Below are 19,462 nucleotides of genomic sequence, written 5' to 3'. Positions count from 1 at the left end.
ATCTCCTCAGATAAATCTGGATCAAGAGACCAGAGACTCTCTTCTTTGGTGGTTGTCACAGGATCATCTGTCCCAGGCAATGTGTTTCCGCAGGCCAGAATGGGTTATAGTGACGACAGACGCCAGCCTTCTGGGTTGGGGTGCAGTCTGGAATTCCCTGAAAGCACAGGGTTTGTGGACTCGGGAGGAGGCTCTCCTACCGATAAATATCCTGGAATTAAGATCGATATTCAATGCTCTCCAGGCATGGCCTCAGCTGGCTTCGGCCAGATTCGTCAGGTTTCAGTCGGACAACATCACGACTGTGGCTTATATCAATCATCAGGGCGGAACAAAGAGTTCCTTGGCGATGAAAGAAGTCTCAAGGATAATCCGATGGGCAGAGGATCACTCTTGCCATCTGTCAGCGATCTATATCCCAGGGGTAGAGAACTGGGAGGCAGATTTTCTAAGTCGTCAGACTTTTCATCCGGGGGAGTGGGAACTCCATCCGGAGGTGTTTGCTCAATTGGTTCAGCTATGGGGCACACCAGAATTGGATCTGATGGCGTCTCGTCAGAATGCCAAACTTCCTTGTTACGGATCCAGGTCAAGGGATCCTCAGGCAGTACTGATAGATGCTCTAGCAGTACCCTGGTTGTTCAACCTGGCTTATGTGTTTCCACCATTTCCTCTCCTTCATCGTTTGATTGCCAGAATCAAACAGGAGAGAGCTTCGGTGATCTCTATAGCTCCTGCGTGGCCACGTAGGACTTGGTATGCAGACCTGGTGGACATGTCATCTCTGCCACCATGGACTCTGCCACTGAGACGGGACCTTCTCATTCAAGGTCCATTCCAGCATCCAAATCTAATTTCTCTGCAACTGACTGCTTGGAGATTGAACGCTTGATTCTATCAAAGCGGGGTTTCTCTGAGTCGGTCATAGATACCTTGATTCAGGATCGAAAGCCTGTTACCAGGTAAATTTATCATAAGATATGGCGTAAATATCTTTTTTGGTGCAAATCCAAAGGCTACTGCTGGAGTAAAATCAGGATTCCTAAGATTTTGTCTTTTCTCCAAGAGGGTTTGGAGAAAGGATTGTCAGCTAGTTCACTAAAAGGACAGATATCTGCTCTGTCTATTCTGTTGCACAAGCGTCTGGCAGATGTTCCAGACGTTCAGGCTTTTTATCAGGCTTTAGCTAGAATTAAGCCTGTGTTTAAACCTGTTGCTCCGCCATGGAGTTTAAATTTAGTTCTGAAAGTTCTTCAGGGGGTTCCGTTTGAACCCATGCATTCCATTGATATTAAGCTTTTTACTTGGAAAGTTTTGTTCCTAGTTGCTATCTCTTCAGCTCGAAGAGTTTCTGAACTATCTGCTTTACAATGTGATTCACCTTATCTTGTTTTCCATGCTGATAAGGTGGTTTTGCGTACCAAGCCTGGGTTCCTACTTAAGGTTGTTACTAACAGGAATATCAATCAGGAAATTGTTGTTCCTTCTCTGTGTCCTAATCCTTCTTCTAAGAAGGAACGTCTGTTGCACATCTTGGATGTGGTTCATGCTTTGAAATTTTATTTGCAAGCAACCAAAGATTTTCGTCAAACATCTTCTTTGTTGTCTATTCTAGAAAGCGTAGGGGTCAAAAGGCTATGGCGACTTCTCTTTCCTTTTGGCTGAAAAGCATCATCCGTTTGGCTTATGAGACTGCTGGACAGCAGCCTCCTGAAAGGATTACAGCTCATTCTACTAGAGCGGTAACTTCCACATGGACTTTTAAAAATGATGCTTCTGTTGAACAGATTTTTAAGGCTGCGACTTGGTCTTCGCTCCATACCTTTTCAAAATTTTACAAATTTGATACTTTTGCTTCTTCGGAGGCTGTTTTTGGGAGAAAGGTTTTGCAAGCAGTGGTGCCTTCTGTTTAGTGCTAAAAATAAATACACAGAGCGCCTCCTAAAAGGCTAAGACACTAGTAGTGACAAGATTATTTAAATAAAAAATATATTGAAATTCTATAGGGGTATATAAAATATTTTATAAGCTACTTATAGCTAAAATATACAAACAAGATACAAAAGTGGATCCACTTAAAATTAACAATAAAATATGCATATATCTATATAAAAAACAATACAATTGTGGTTAAAAACCACAACAATATACAATCTTAATCACAAAATAAATTACAATAAAACAGCTGTTGATGGTTGGATAAAAAATAAATATAAAAACATCAATTTACTGAGTAGGTGTCCATAAATATGTAGGTCCCAAACTTTAAATTCTTTCCAGAGAGTGAATGTCCAATATGAAGATTCTATTTTAAAACAGTTATCCTTATATATCCCTCGATAAACGGTGAAATGATGAAGTGTGTAAAAAAGAAAAACGTAGTGGTTTTCAAATCAAATTTCAAAAATTATTGTGAATATCCAAAAAATCCTGAAAAGATGATGTGATGAAGTGGGCGTGAATAATCAAAAATGTGTGTACACAAAAATGAAAAAAGAAAAAGGAAAAAATGTAAAAAAATAATCCAAATGAATATTTAGGATGTGTTAAAGTGAATAACACACTTATAAAGTGACCCTTATGTGAATACAAGATGTGAAGAGATGCTCCTAAAAAGTTATTCCTGTGTGTAAACGATGAAAAAATACAGAAATGGATCCTATGTCTCAGGGATCAATTCATTCAAAGATATACCTGTAATAAAACAAATATAACATAGTGCAAAACTGCTATTCAAACTTAGTCAGTAATTGAAAAGAAGCTTACCATATATGTCAACGCGTTTCGGCCCTAAGAACTGGGCCTTTATCAAGACTATAGATGGATTAGCATGGTAGCTCCTTTTATAGCTATTACTGGCCAATAAGTGCCAGTGTTGTTTTGGCGCCAAAAAATAACCTCTACTTCCTGTTCCTGTTGACCTGGAAGTAAAAAAATAACCTCTACTTCCTTTTCCTGTTGACCTGGAAGTAAAAAAATATAACCTCTACTTCCTGTTCCTGATGACCTGGAAGTACTATTGAGTTTATTCTATTTTTGTATATATGTTCCTAGTTTCATGGTAAATTCATGCTATGATTCAAATAAGTGTTCAGTCATTTATCACCATGGAAACCAATATAAGAGTGAATGAATAGAACAATTTTCAGTCATATATTTAGATTTACCATGCCTGATCTGAAAATAGGCTTAATCTATCCTAAGGTAACTAGCTATTTTTGAAAATTGTAAGGCTGCTTGTTAGGCCCTTCTTTGACAGAAAAGACGAGTGAATGAAAAATACTTAGGGAAGACATCAAAGTAATAAATATTATAGTGGATATGACACTATTAAGGAATACAATAAAATAAAATAGAAGATTCTTATTTAAAAAATATAACAATCTAAAAGGGTCCTAAAATGTAAGCAATAATTTCACTGTCCCTATAGAGATATCTATTTAGGAAAAGCGTATAGAATGTCTTCTGGAATGTCATAAAAAATCATATTTTTTATTTTTTTTTATTTTTTTTTGATATATAGAAATATCAAGAAACCTATTAAGATAAACATTGTCATATAGCCTCCTATATGGAGACGACCCAGGGCTAAAAAACATTGGAATGATAAACATGATAAAAACATTGGGATAATGAACATCGATTGTAAACATAATTAAAATATAATTAAATTGTTCGAATGATAAACATGATAAAAACATTAGGATAATGAACATCGATTGTAAACATAATTAAAATTTATAAAAATTAGAATATTAAAATATTTCAATATTTGAAACTCTCCATCAGTAATAGTAATGCAAAGTGGCAGGTGAAGAGGGGGGGTGCATGGTTATATTAACAGAAGTACTTGAAATCACAATTACAATAAGACCTATCTCTTTCAGTAATAGTAATGCAAAGTGGCAGGTGAAGAGGGGGGGTGCATGGTTATATTAACAGAAGTGAAGAGGGGGGGTGCATGGTTATATTAACAGAAGTGAAGAGGGGGGTGCATGGTTATATTAACAGAAGTGAAGAGGGGGGTGCATGGTTCCTTCTGTTTAGGTTCCTGTCTTGTCCCTCCCTTCATCCGTGTCCTAAAGCTTTGGTATTGGTATCCCACAAGTAAGGATTAATCCATGGACTCGGTACATCATGCAAAAGAAAACAAAATTTATGCTTCCCTGATAAATTTCTTTCTTTTGCGATGTACCAAGTCCACGGCCCACACTGTCTATTCAAGACAGGTGGTATTTTTTGTTAAAAACTTCAGTCACCTCTGCACCTTATAGTTTCTCCTTTTTCTTCCTTGGCCTTCGGTCAAATGACTGGGGGGTGGAGTTAAGGGGGAGCTATATAGACAGCTCTGCTGTGGTGCTCTCTTTGCCACTTCCTGTTAGGAAGGATAATATCCCAAAAGTAAGGATGAATCCGTGGACGAGGTACATCGCAAAAGAAAGAAATTTATCCGGTAAGCATAAATTTTGTTTTTTTAGGAATTTCACAGCAGCCCCAATAAACCTAACACTATTATCATTCCCTAATTTTTGATTTGTCTATATAAATACTCTCGGAAGTTGCTGTTCATGTTATATTTCTTATAACTGAAACAATCTGTTATTTGCAGGTTCAAAGAACACTTTTGACATTGGCTGAGGTACAAGGCTTACATGGGCTTCAAGACCTTTATAGGCTGCACATACAGCAGTTATTGGAATGGGTATCTGAAAAATGTGAGCACTGGACAAGCTTTTCAGTAGAGCGTGTACAGTTTGAAGTCATTGTTACTGAATCCGGTAAGGATAATAATGTGACATTTCATATCACATTTTCCAACCTTTAAAACATTTTTGATGATCTACCTTTTTTTTTTTCTTTAAAAATGATGATGTTATAATTGTAAAGAATTGTTAAGAGTTACGCGTATATTATAAGTTCTACTTCTTAATTTTACATGAGCAAATGTAAATGTTTATTTTCTAGTTCTTTATCTAAAGCATTATTTCTTTCTAATGGTAGTGAGAGTCCTCAAAATCCATTCTTTCTTACATACGGGAATAAATCACCTGGCAACCAGGAGGAGGCAAAGACCCTGAAACCAGAGCACTTAACTATCCCTCCTACTTCTCCTTCCCCCCCAGTAGTTCTTTGCCTCATCTAAGAGGTAGGCAGAGATAGAGGTGCTCTGCAAAAGTCATTCAAATACTAACCCTCAATGGATAGTTCCTAGAAGAAAGGGTAAGGGAGGCATTGCTATCCTGATAGAGCTCATATTTTAGAGTGCAGGAGTGTCAGACCTGAGGTCGCAGGAATGTTCCTTAGCCTCCTCCTGGCATCATGTGATGTACTCTTGTATGTGTCCTATGTCTGTCAGTTTCAGTGGAAGGACCTGTGTATTGGGATTTCCAGACATACACATAAGGTAAATAGCTTTACTTACAATGCCTCACTGAGCAGGATAGTTTCTTAATAGTCGGATGCATGGACTATATATGCATACACTGAAACACCTCTGGCTATGTGGGCTAATGCCTTTGCTAAGGAGGGGAACAAGTATGTATTTAATACAGTGTATGCTTTTTTAGGGCTTACCAATCCGGTGCATATTCACATAAGCCCTTTTACCATCTGATTACTTTCCGGTCAAGAGTTCCAGGACCTTATCTCTCACACCACTATGATTAGCACCCCTACGTCACTGTCTTGCAGCAAGTTGTTGTGAACATTTCTTGCTCACCTAGGATTACTCGTTAAGAAAGGATAACAAAAGAACCAAGCAAAATTAATAATAGAAGTAAATTGGAAAGTTATTTAAAATGTCACGCTCTCTTGAATTAATGCCCCTTTAAACAGTATTGTGACATCTCAGTAGCTGTTATGAAGAACCCATATGTGACCCTTTGAATATCGGTTCCCCATCATTGTACTAAAACTAAAATGCACAGCTTGATGAATTATCCCAATTATAATTGCATTCATTTTCTCTGGAACACTAACATTTCTTAAATATTAATGGTTGAGGAATGTGTAAGGCATTGAACTTCCTCAATATTAATACAATATTCCCTTTGTAATATGTTGAATCCTAATATGTACTTAATTTTCCCAGGAATGCTCAGTCTGTTTTGCCAAGGGGCAGATACCTGCCTCTCTGCCATGTTTTGTGATTATTATTTCCCATAAGACACAATCTGAAGATTTATTTTTCTTATTTAGATCTATATGATGCTTTTTTATTGTTTGTTACATAAACATAATGAATATTTGGCCTAACAAATTGATGTGAAATTGCTTTTGGTAAATATATATATATTAGAGCTGCAACAACTAATCAATAGAATCGATTATGAAAATAGTTTTCAACAAATCTCATAATCAATTAGTTGGTTTGCAATTGATATATAGTCCTTAGTGCTTTTGACTTTTTTTTAATATTTTTTATTAATTGAATAATGTACCAAATTCAAACTTATAAGTTATAAGTCTGTTATTTTAAGTGCAGACTAGATATTTTTCCCCTAACCTTATAGCTGGTTATTTACCATTACATATAGATATTCAATAAATGATTATATTAGAATGAAGTCCAGGCTTACTTAGTTAAGAGGCCCCTTGCATTGGTGGAGAGTTAACAAAGATAATATATATGTATAAATGTAAATATAACTATATTTTAGAGGACAAACATGTATTTTGAGAATTATTGTTCATTAAGCAGACAAAGTAATTAGAGAGTCCTCATGATCTTTCATATTTACATGGCTTAACTCACTATTTGTAATGTGGGTTCCCTGTTTTCATGAGGCAACCTACAAACATTAGTCTGCTTTATTGTGATGGCTCCTTGAATGAATTCTGCAAACAAAAATGTGTGTTTCTCCTGTTAAGTGTAGTCAGTCCACGGGTCATCCATTACTTATGGGATTATATCTCCTCCCTAACAGGAAGTGCAAGAGGATCACCCAAGCAGAGCTGCTATATAGCTCCTCCCCTCTACGTCATACCCAGTCATTCTCTTGCACCTAACTAATAGATAGGACGTGTGAGAGGACTGTGGTGTGTTAAACTTAGTTTTTATCTCTTCAATCAAAAGTTTGTTATTTTAAATGGCACCGGAGTGTGTTGTTTCTTCTCAGGCAGCATTAGAAGAAGAATCTACCTGAGTTTGTCCATGATCTTAGCGGTCGTAACTAAGATCCACTTGCTGTTCTCGGCCATTCTGAGGAGTGAGGTAACTTCAGAACAGGGGATAGCATGCAGGGCCCACCTGCAAGGAGGTATGTGCAGTATATTATTTTCTAAGGAATGGAATTGACTGAGAAAATACTGCTAATACCGATGTAATGTAAGTGCAGCCTTAAATGCAGTAGTAGCGACTGGTATCAGGCTGATATGTATGTATGTATAATCTGAGGTATTTCTGGGGAATGGAATTTCACTAAGAAAATACTGTCTATATTAAAGTAATATTTGAGCCTGCACTGCAGTGAAAGCGACTAGCAGCAGGCTTATTAATAACACTTCATAATTTTCATTTTTAAAACGTTTACTGGCATGTTAATCGTTTTTTTCTGAGGTACTTGGTGATAAAACTTTATGGGCATGATTTTTACCACATGGCTGTCGTTTGTTTCTGAATAAAAACAGTTTACTGAGCTTCCCCACTGTTGTAATATGAGTGGGAGGGGCCTATTTTAGCGCTTTATTGCGCAGTAAAAATTTAGTCAGTCTTCCTGTTTCTTCCTCCATGATCCAGGACGTCTCTACAGAGCCCAGGGGTCTCCAAAACTAGTTTTGAGGGAGGTAATCAGTCACAGCAGATCTGTGACAGTGTGTTTGACTGTGATAAAAAACGTTTATTATTTCAACTGTTATCCGTTTTCGGTATTAAGGGGTTAATCATCCTTTTACTTGTGGGTGCAATTCTCTGCTAACTTTATACATTTTCTGTTAAAATTTGGTTGTTTTAACATATTTGGTTCATCGTTAATTCAACTGTGTCACATTTTTATGTTTCTTAAAGGCGCAGTAGCGTTGTTTATATAGCTTGTAAATTTATTTAAAAGTTTTTTTCCAAGCTTGCTAGTGTTATTGCTAGTCTGTTTAAACATGTCTGACACAGATGAAGATGTTTGTTCAATATGTTTAAAGGCCAATGTGGAGCCCAATAGAAATTTGTGCACTCAATGTATAGATGTTACTTTGAATAAAAGTCAAACTTTATATGTGAAAAATATATCACCAGACAACGAGGGGGAAGTTATGCCGACTAACTCTCCTCACGTGTCAGTACCTTCGCCTCCCGCTCAGGAGGTGCGTGATATTGTGGCGCCAAGTACATCAGGGCGGCCCATACAAATCACTTTGCAAGACATGGCTAATGTTATGACTGAAGTACTATCTAAATTGCCAGAATTTAGAGGTAAACGAGATCACTCTGGAATAAGAACAGAGTGCGCTGATAATAATAGAGCCATGTCTGATACTGCGTCACAATTTGCAGAACATGAGGACGGAGAGCTTCATTCTGTGGGTGACGGATCTGATCCAAGTAAACTGGATTCAGACATTTCAAATTTTAAATTTAAGCTTGAGAACCTCCGTGTATTACTAGGGGAGGTTTTAGCGGCTCTGAATGATTGTAACACGGTTGCAATTCCAGAGAAAGTATGTAGGCTGGATAAATATTTTGCGGTACCGGCGTGTACTGACGTTTTTCCTATACCTAAAAGGCTTACAGAAATTGTTAACAAGGAGTGGGATAGACCCGGTGTGCCTTTTTCACCCCCTCCTATATTTAGAAAAATGTTTCCAATAGACGCCACCACACGGGACTTATGGCAGACGGTCCCTAAGGTGGAGGAAGCAGTTTCTACTCTGGCTAAGCGCACCACTATCCCGGTGGAGGATAGCTGTGCTTTTTCAGATCCAATGGATAAAAAGTTAGAGGGTTACCTTAAGAAAATGTTTGTTCAACAAGGTTTTATATTACAACCCCTTGCATGCATTGCGCCTGTCACTGCTGCGGCGGCATTCTGGTTTGAGTCTCTGGAAGAGACCCTTAGCACAGCTCCATTGGATGAGATTATAAACAAGCTTAAAACCCTTAAGCTAGCTAATTCATTTATTTCTGATGCCGTAGTCCACTTAACCAAACTTACAGCTAAGAACTCCGGATTCGCCATTCAAGCGCGTAGAGCGCTGTGGCTTAAATCCTGGTCAGCTGATGTGACTTCTAAATCTAAATTGCTTAATATTCCTTTCAAAGGGCAGACATTATTCGGGCCCGGTTTGAAAGAAATTATCGCTGACATTACTGGAGGTAAGGGCCATGCCCTGCCTCAAGACAGGGCCAAACCAAGGGCTAAACAGTCTAATTTTCGTGCCTTTCGTAACTTCAAGGCAGGAGCAGCATCAACTTCCTCCGCTCCAAGACAGGAAGGAACTGTTGCTCGCTACAGACAGGGCTGGAAACCTAACCAGTCCTGGAACAAGGGCAAGCAGGCCAGAAAACCTGCTGCTGCCCCTAAGACATCATGAAGTGAGGGCCCCCGATCCGGAAACGGATCTAGTGGGGGGCAGACTTTCTCTCTTCGCCCAGGCTTGGGCAAGAGATGTCCAGGATCCCTGGGCGTTGGAGATCATATCTCAGGGATATCTTCTGGACTTCAAAGCTTCACCTCCACAAGGGAGATTTCATCTTTCAAGGTTATCAGCAAACCAGATAAAGAAAGAGGCGTTTCTACGCTGTGTACAAGACCTCTTACTAATGGGAGTGATCCACCCAGTTCCGCGGTCGGAACACGGACAAGGATTCTATTCAAATCTGTTTGTGGTTCCCAAAAAAGAGGGAACCTTCAGACCAATCTTGGACTTAAAGATCCTAAACAAATTCCTAAGAGTTCCATTGTTCAAAATGGAAACTATTCGAACCATCTTACCCATGATCCAAGAGGGTCAGTACATGACCACAGTGGATTTAAAGGATGCCTACCTTCACATACCGATTCACAAGGATCATTACCGGTATCTAAGATTTGCCTTCCTAAACAGGCATTACCAGTTTGTAGCTCTTCCCTTCGGGTTAGCTACGGCTCCAAGAATCTTTACAAAGGTTCTGGGCTCTCTTCTAGCGGTACTAAGACCTCGAGGCATAGCGGTAGCTCCGTACCTAGACGACATTCTGATACAAGTGTCAAGTTTCCAAACTGCCAAGTCTCATACAGAGTTAGTTCTGGCATTTTTAAGGTCGCATGGGTGGAAGGTGAACGTAGAAAAGAGTTCTCTATTGCCACTCACAAGAGTTCCCTTCTTAGGGACTCTTATAGATTCTGTAGAAATGAAGATTTACCTGACGGAGGACAGGTTATCAAAACTTCTAAATGCTTGCCGTGTCCTTCATTCCATTCAACACCCGTCAGTGGCTCAGTGCATGGAGGTAATCGGCTTAATGGTAGCGGCAATGGACATAGTACCTTTTGCGCGCCTGCATCTCAGACCGCTGCAATTGTGCATGCTAAGTCAGTGGAATGGGGATTACTCAGATTTGTCCCCTCTGCTAAATCTGGATCAAGAGACCAGAGATTCTCTTCTATGGTGGCTTTCTCGGCCACATCTGTCCAAGGGGATGCCCTTCCGCAGGCCAGATTGGACGATTGTAACAACAGACGCCAGCCTTCTAGGTTGGGGCGCAGTCTGGAATTCCCTGAAGGCTCAGGGATCATGGACTCAGGAGGAGAGACTCCTTCCAATAAACATTCTGGAATTAAGAGCAATTTTCAATGCCCTTCTGGCTTGGCCTCAGTTAGCAACTCTGAGGTTCATCAGGTTTCAGTCGGACAACATCACGACTGTGGCTTACATCAACCATCAAGGAGGGACAAGGAGTTCCCTAGCGATGATGGAAGTCTCAAAGATAATTCGCTGGGCAGAGTCTCACTCTTGCCACCTGTCAGCGATCCACATCCCAGGCGTGGAGAACTGGGAGGCGGATTTTCTAAGTCGCCAGACCTTTCATCCGGGGGAGTGGGAACTTCATCCGGAGGTGTTTGCCCAACTGCTTCATCATTGGGGCAAACCAGATCTGGATCTCATGACGTCTCGTCAGAACGCCAAGCTTCCTTATTACGGATCCAGGTCCAGGGACCCGGGAGCGGTACTGATAGATGCTCTGACAGCACCTTGGGTTTTCAACATGGCTTATGTGTTTCCACCCTTCCCGATGCTTCCTCGATTGATTGCCAGGATCAAACAGGAGAGAGCATCGATGATTCTAATAGCGCCTGCGTGGCCACGCAGGACCTGGTATGCAGATCTAGTGGACATGTCGTCCTGTCCACCATGGTCTCTGCCTCTGAGACAGGACCTTCTGATTCAGGGTCCTTTCAAACATCCAAATCTAATTTCTCTGAGGCTGACTGCATGGAGATTGAACGCTTGATTCTATCAAAGCGGGGATTCTCGGAGTCAGTGATTGATACCTTAATACAGGCTAGGAAACCTGTTACCAGGAAAATTGACCATAAAATATGGCGTAAATATTTATATTGGTGCGAATCCAAGAGTTACTCATGGAGTAAGGTTAGGATTCCTAGGATATTGTCTTTTCTACAAGAAGGTTTAGAAAAGGGTTTATCTGCTAGTTCGTTAAAGGGACAGATTTCAGCTCTGTCTATCCTTTTACACAAACGTCTGGCAGAAGTTCCAGACGTTCAGGCTTTTTGTCAGGCTTTGGCTAGGATTAAGCCTGTGTTTAAGACTGTTGCTCCGCCATGGAGCTTAAACTTAGTTCTTAACGTTCTGCAAGGTGTTCCGTTTGAACCCCTTCATTCCATTGATATCAAGCTGTTATCTTGGAAAGTTCTGTTTTTAATGGCTATTTCCTCGGCTCGAAGAGTCTCTGAGTTATCGGCCTTACATTGTGATTCTCCTTATCTGATTTTTCATTCAGACAAGGTAGTTCTGCGTACTAAACCTGGGTTCTTACCTAAGGTAGTCACTAACAAGAATATCAATCAAGAGATTGTTGTTCCATCATTGTGCCCTAACCCTTCTTCAAAGAAGGAACGACTTCTGCACAATCTGGACGTTGTCCGTGCCCTGAAATTTTATTTGCAGGCAACTAAAGATTTTCGTCAAACTTCTTCCTTGTTTGTCGTTTATTCTGGACAGAGGAGAGGTCAAAAAGCTTCGGCTACCTCTCTCTCTTTTTGGCTTCGTAGCATAATACGTTTAGCCTATGAGACTGCTGGACAGCAGCCTCCTGAAAGGATTACGGCTCATTCTACTAGAGCTGTGGCTTCCACTTGGGCCTTTAAGAATGAGGCCTCTGTTGAACAGATTTGCAAGGCTGCAACTTGGTCTTCACTTCACACTTTTTCAAAATTTTACAAATTTGACACTTTTGCTTCTTCGGAGGCTGCTTTTGGGAGAAAGGTTCTACAGGCAGTGGTTCCTTCCGTGTAAAGATCCTGCCTGTCCCTCCCGTCATCCGTGTACTTTTAGCTTTGGTATTGGTATCCCATAAGTAATGGATGACCCGTGGACTGACTACACTTAACAGGAGAAAATATAATTTATGCTTACCTGATAAATTCATTTCTCCTGTAGTGTAGTCAGTCCACGGCCCGCCCTGTTTTTTACGGCAGGTCTAAATTTTAAATTAAACTTCAGTCACCACTGCACCCTATAGTTTTCTCCTTTCTCGTTTGGTTTCGGTCGAATGACTGGGTATGACGTAGAGGGGAGGAGCTATATAGCAGCTCTGCTTGGGTGATCCTCTTGCACTTCCTGTTAGGGAGGAGATATAATCCCATAAGTAATGGATGACCCGTGGACTGACTACACTACAGGAGAAATGAATTTATCAGGTAAGCATAAATTATATTTTTTCTTATAATATGCTACCGATGATCTAACCATGGTTATTGCATTTTATCCCCACAAGAAGTGTCTACAACACATGAAGGTAAAACAAGAATTGGTGTACATATGAAAGAGCAGTAATATTAATAAGCCTTATATCTTGACCCACCCTAGCAACACACTTACTAAGAAATACTAGTTCCCCTTTAGGGGTATACATACTATCTGAGAAGCATTTGGCAATGAATAATACAACTTTGTTTTGCTAAATGAGCATGTTTTACTAATTTATCTGTCCTCTGAAACACAAGGGTCCATGCAAACCAACCACAAACCTATGCATATTAATTTGATATGAAAGTGCATAATGATTCACACATGTGCAGCAGGAGAGAGAGAGGCAGAGGTGCATTTCCCATTTTGATAGAAGCATTGTTGCAGTACACATGTAATAGCTAAAATACTTCTAGTAAAAGCTTTCAGTTTTTAAACTAATAGCTTATGTGCATATAAATTATACTTGAATATGCTTTGTGAGCTAATATTTTGAACATTGCACCTGCTCAAAATACTGGAGGTGACTTGTATTGTGATAGGGGATGAACTATCACATGGCAATGGAACCAATCACATGGGTTATATGGATGGCTCCTATCCCTAAACCATGCAGATTCAGAGCTATAACAATATATGACCCATAAGAGGGTATGCTTTATATCCACTCCCTGAAACAGGGTTGTGATCTAGTCTTTAATCATTACAATAAAATCCCCAAACATGATATATATCTGTCAGTATATTGTGTTATCTCACTCACAAATATGCATATGTATAGCGACCCCTAAACTAGAGAATTTGTACATGCAAATCACCAGCCTGAGAGTAATAATGACCAGCATAATTAGACAATTGACAAAATATAAAGGAAATAATAAAGGGATAATTAATTACTGTGGGAAATTTCCATTCCCATCACGCCATGTCTCCCACTATGGAAAGGATAGAGTTTACCAAGTCTAATTCTAGGCAGTAGCAAACCTCTTAAAATCAGTAGAGCTGTCTTTTTGTGTAGGATTCTCAGCAGTCCTCTCGTGCAAACACAATACTTAAGTTCAGCCATTGGGCATCATTTTTAAGTGGCCCACGTATTTTAATAAACTTGTTATTTTCTATTGGTCTCAAAAACATACATTCATCTATCTAGTTCCCATTCTTTTCTGAGACATAATAGGGGCTATTTTCAGCAGGTTAACGTAGAGTAAGGTGCTTGAACAGGTCTGGCTTCTGAGCTGCCCTACCAGCCTCAGCGGAGAATTCATGTGGGAGCCTCCAGCATTGTTCAGCTTTCCTTCCACCACTGGGTCAGTAGTAGTTCATAACGCCTGTGCCCTTAGATGCACTGTGTCACAAAGATAACTCATGCTCTGGATCAGGGAGCTGGCCGCACTACCCTGCGCGAAAGTTAGAAGTGGTGTTTCATCTTTCTTGAATCTGCCAAGATTAAATCCATTAGCATCACGTAAGTCCAAAAAGTCCCAAACCATGGGAAGCAGACTTTTTCTTTTCTTCTAGGGGTTCCTGTTTCATCTTCAATCCCCATTCAGGTAGGCAATTAGTGCGAAAGCTAGTCAGCGAGTTTGGCCTCTGGGGACCCTGCTGATCATTTGGTTGCACATTGCTCTGGCATCCTTCTTCATATAAAGTACTCGCCTTACTCTCTCGCAATTATTTTTTCAAAGTCCTCCAACAGAGTTTTCACAGCTATACATATCTCCTCCATGATCATACAAATGGTGTTCGTTAAGAATAATTTTTTTTAGCTCTGATAGCTTCTCCAAGTTTCCTGGGTGGGGGGGGGGGGGGAATTGGCAGCATTGGCCCTGAGAAAAAACAGTCTGTCTAATTTACAGCTACTGCCTTGTTAGTGGTATCTGCAACAGACAGCTTTGCGGCCTTACTGAAGAGCATAGGTCAGGAAACAGTCACCACACAAGCTCCAAACTTCTTTAAAGTAATATAAGGCAATGTTAGAATCACATATAGAATTCCCAAATATTAATAAAATCTATATATATGCCTCTAAAAGCTAATCAAACCATTAGCTCTTGGTGTGTGCGTCCTGCCGCTTCGGTTTTTATTTATGTAATACCTGTGAGAATTGTAAAGAAAGGCAGATATTGCTCATTTCTGGCTAAATGTCCTATAACACTGTTTTTTAAATAGACATAAGGCCACTGTTCTTCCTATATGCCTATACTAATGTTTTCTTTCATGTAATTAGCAAGAGTCCATGAGCTAGTGACGTATGGGATATACATTCCTACCAGGAGGGGCAAAGTTTCCCAAACCTTAAAATGCCTATAAATACACCCCTCACCACACTCACAATTCAGTTTTACAAACTTTGCCTCCCGTGGAGGTGGTGAAGTAAGTTTGTGCAAGATTTCTACGTTGATATGCGCTTCGCAGCAGGCTGGAGCCCGGTTTTCCTCTCAGAGTGCAGTGAATGTCAGAGGGATGTGAAGAGAGTATTGCCTATTTGAATACCATGGTCTCCTTCTACGGGATCTATTTCATAGGTTCTCTGTTATCGGTCGTAGAGATTTCTTCTCCTACCTCCCTTTTCAGATCGACGATATACTCTAATATACCATTACCTCTACTGATTCTCGTTTCAGTACTGGTTTGGCTATCTACTATATGTAGATGAGTGTCTTGGGGTAAGTAAGTCTTATTTTATTATGACACTCTTAAGCTATGGTTGGGCACTTTATTTATAAAGTTCTAAATATATGTGTTTAAACTTATATTTGCCATGATTCAGGGTAATCAGTATTCCTTATTTCAGACAGTCAGTTTCATTATTTGAGATAATGCATATGAATGATTATTTTTTCTTACCTTAAAAGTTTTTCAATTGACTTTTTTCCCTGTGGGCTGTTAGGCTCGCGGGGGCTGAAAATGCTTTAATTTATTGCGTCATTTTTGGCGCAAAAATTTTTGACATTTCCGGCGCCCTAATTGACGCCGGAAGTTGTTCGTGGTTGCGTCATTTTTTTGACGTTTTTGTGTTCAGACGTTTTTTTGCGCAAAGAAATGTGGGCGTTATTTTTTTCGGCGTCACCGGATGTGGGGTCATACTTGGCGCCAAAAAATATAGGCGTTGTACTTAGCGCCAATAATGTGGGCGTCATTTTTGGCGCCAAAAAATGTGGACGTCATTCTTGTCTCCACCTTTTTTTCACATTATTTCAGTCTCATTTTTCATTGCTTCTGGTTGCTAGAGGCTTGTTCATTGGAATTTTTTCCCATTCCTGAAACTGTCATTTAAGGAATTTGATAATTTTGCTTTATATGTTGTTTTTTCTATTACATATTGCAAGATGTCTTAACTTGACCCTGGATCAGAATCTACTTCTGGAAAGACGCTGCCTGATGCTGGTTCTACCAAAGTTAAGTGCATTTGTTGTAAACTTGTGGTAACTGTTCCTCCGGCTGTAGTTTGTGATGAATGTCATGATAAACTTGCTAATGCAGATAGTATTTCCATTAGTAATAATCCATTACCTTTTGTTGTTCCATCAACATCTAATGCTCAGGATGTTCCTGTTAATGTAAAAGAATTTGTTTCTAAATCTATTAGGAAGGCTCTGTCTGTTATTCTGACTTGTCTGTTTCTGATGAGGATTTATCTGGTTCAGAAGATTCTGTCTCAGATATTGACACTGATAAATCTTCATATTTATTTAAAACGGAATTTATTCGTTCTTTACTTAAAGAAGTGTTAATCGCGTTAGATATGGAGGAGTCTAGTCCTCTTGATACTAAATCTACTAAGCGTTTAAATTCGGTTTTCAAACCTCATATAGTTATTCCAGAAGTTTTTCCTGTCCCTGATGCTATTTCTGAAGTAATTTCTAGGGAATGGAATAATCTGGGTACTTCATTTACTCCTTCTCAAAGATTTAAGAAATTGTACCCTGTGCCATCTGATAGATTAGAGTTTTGGGACAAAATCCCTAAAGTTGATGGGGCTATCTCTACTCTTGCTAAACGTACTACTATTCCTACGGTGGATAGTACTTCCTTTAAGGATCCTTTAGATAGGAAGCTTGAATCCTTTCTAAGGAGAGCTTATTTATGTTCAGGTAATCTTCTTAGACTTGCTATTTCTTTGGCTGATGTTGCTGCCGCTTCCACTTTCTGGTTGGAGGCTTTAGCGCAACAAGTGTCAGACCATAATACTCATAGCATTGTTAAACTTCTTCAACATGCTAATAACTTTATTTGTGATGCCATCTTTGATATCATTAGAATTGATGTCAGGTATATGTCTTGAGCTTTATGGCTTAAAACTTGGAATGCAGATATGACTTCTAAGTCAACTTTGCTTTCTCTTTCTTTCCAAGGTAATAAATTATTTGGTTCTCAGTTGGATTCTATTATTTCAACTGTTACTGGGGGGAAAGGAACTTTTTTGCCTCAGGACAAAAAATCTAAAGGTAAATACAGGGCTGCTAATCGTTTTCGTTCCTTTCGTCAGAATAAGGAACAGAAGCCTGACCCTTCCCCTAAAGGAACGGTTTCCGTTTGGAAACCTTCTCCAGTCTGGAATAAATCCAAGCCTTTTAGAAAGTCAAAGCCAGCTCCCAAGTCCACATGAAGGTGCGGCCCTCATTCCAGCACAGCTGGTAGTGGGCAGGTTACGATTTTTCAAAGATATTTGGATCAATTCGATTCACAGTCTTTGGATTCAGAACATTGTTTCACAAGGGTATAGAATAGGTTTCAAGGTAAGGCCGCCTGCGAGAAGATTTTTTCTCTCTCGCATTCCAATAAACCCAGTGAAGGCTCAGGCGTTTCTGAAATGTGTTTCAGATTTAGAGTTGGCTGGGGTAATTGTGCCAGTTCCAGTTCTGGAACGGGATTTGGGGTTTTACTCAAATCTATTCATTGTACCAAAGAAGGAGAATTCCTTCAGACCAGTTCTGGATCTAAAAATATTGAATCGTTATGTAATGATATCAACATTCAAAATGGTAACTATAAGGACTATTCTGCCTTTTGTTCAGCAAGGGCATTATATGTCCACAATAGATTTACAGGATGCATATCTTCATATTCCAATTCATCCAGATCACTATCAGTTTCTGAGATTCTCTTTTCTAGACAAGCATTACCAGTTTGTGGCCCTTCCGTTTGGCCTAGCAACAGCTCCAAGTATCTTTTCAAAGGTTCTCGGTGCCCTTCTCTCTGTAATCAGAGAACAGGGTATTGCGGTATTTCCTTATTTGGACGATATCTTGGTACTTGCTCAGTCTTCACATTCTGCAGAATCTCATACGAATCAACTTGTGTCGTTTCTTCAAAGACATGGTTGGAGGATCAATTTACCAAAGAGTTCGTTGATTCCTCAGACAAAGGATTACCTTTTTGGGTTTTCAAATAGATTCAGTGTCCATGACCTTGTCTCTAACAGAAAAGAGACGTCTGAAATTGGTTTCAGCCTGTCGAAACCTTCAGTCTCAATCATTCCCTTTGGTAGTTTTGTGCATGGAAATTCCAGGTCTCATGACTGCTGCATCGGACGCGATCCCCTTTGCTCGTTTTCACATGCGACCTCTTCAGCTTTGTATGCTGAACCAGTGGTGCAGGGATTATACAAAGATATCACAATTAATATCCTTAAATCCCAATGTACGACACTCTGACGTGGTGGATAGATCACCATCGTTTAATCCATGGGGCTTCTTTTGTTCGCCCAACATGGACTGTGATCTCAACAGACGCGAGTCTGTCAGGTTGGGGAGCTGTATGGGGATCTCTGACAGCGCAGGGGGTTTGGGAATCTCAGGAGGCGAGATTACCAATCAACATTTTGGAACTCTGTGCGATTTTCAGAGCTCTTCAGTTCTGGTCTATTCTGAAGAGAGAATCGTTTATTTGTTTTCAGACAGACAATGTCACAACCGTGGCATATGTCAATCATCAAGGGGGGACTCACAGTCCTCAGGCTATGAAAGAAGTATCTCAGATACTTGTATGGGCGGAATCCAGCTCCTGTCTAATCTCTGCGGTTCACATCCCAGGTGTAGACAATTGGGAAGCGGATTATCTCAGTCGCCAGACGTTACATCCAAGCGAATGGTCTCTTCACCCAGAGGTATTTCTTCAGATTGTTCAAATCTGGGGACTTCCAGAAATAGATCTGATGGCCTCTCATCTAAATAAGAAACTTCCCAGGTATCTGTCCAGATCCAGGGATCCTCAGGCGGAGGCAGTGGACTAGTTGTCGCTTCCTTGGAATTATCATCCTGCCTATATCTTTCCGCCTCTAGTTCTTCTTCCAAAAGTGATTTCCAAAATTCTAATGGAACGTTTGTTTGTACTGCTGGTGGCTCCAGCATGGCCTCACAGGTTTTGGTATGCGGATCTCATTCGGATGGCCAGTTTCCAACCGTGGACTCTTCCGTTAAGACCAGACCTTCTATCTCAAGGCCCTTTTTTCCATCAGGATCTCAAATCATTAAATTTGAAGGTATGGAAATTGAACACTTGATTCTTAGTCATAGAGGTTTCTCTGACTCAGTAATTAATACTATGTTACAGGCTCGTA

General features: G+C 39.9%; 1 protein-coding gene across 1 annotated transcript in view; it reads left to right on the top strand.

The window, feature by feature from the left end:
- DNAAF5 (dynein axonemal assembly factor 5) overlaps window positions 1-19,462 on the top strand; it is a 288,383-nt gene that overhangs the window by 122,001 nt on the left and 146,920 nt on the right. Inside the window, exon 8 of the mRNA XM_053695125.1 lies at window positions 4,610-4,778. Coding sequence (XP_053551100.1) covers window positions 4,610-4,778 — 169 coding nt within the window. The remainder of the gene's footprint in view (window positions 1-4,609; window positions 4,779-19,462) is intronic.

This window comes from Bombina bombina, chromosome 11 (assembly GCF_027579735.1).
Source record: "Bombina bombina isolate aBomBom1 chromosome 11, aBomBom1.pri, whole genome shotgun sequence".
Taxonomy (NCBI): Eukaryota; Metazoa; Chordata; class Amphibia; order Anura; family Bombinatoridae; genus Bombina; species Bombina bombina.
This window is presented reverse-complemented; position numbering and strand designations above follow the sequence as displayed.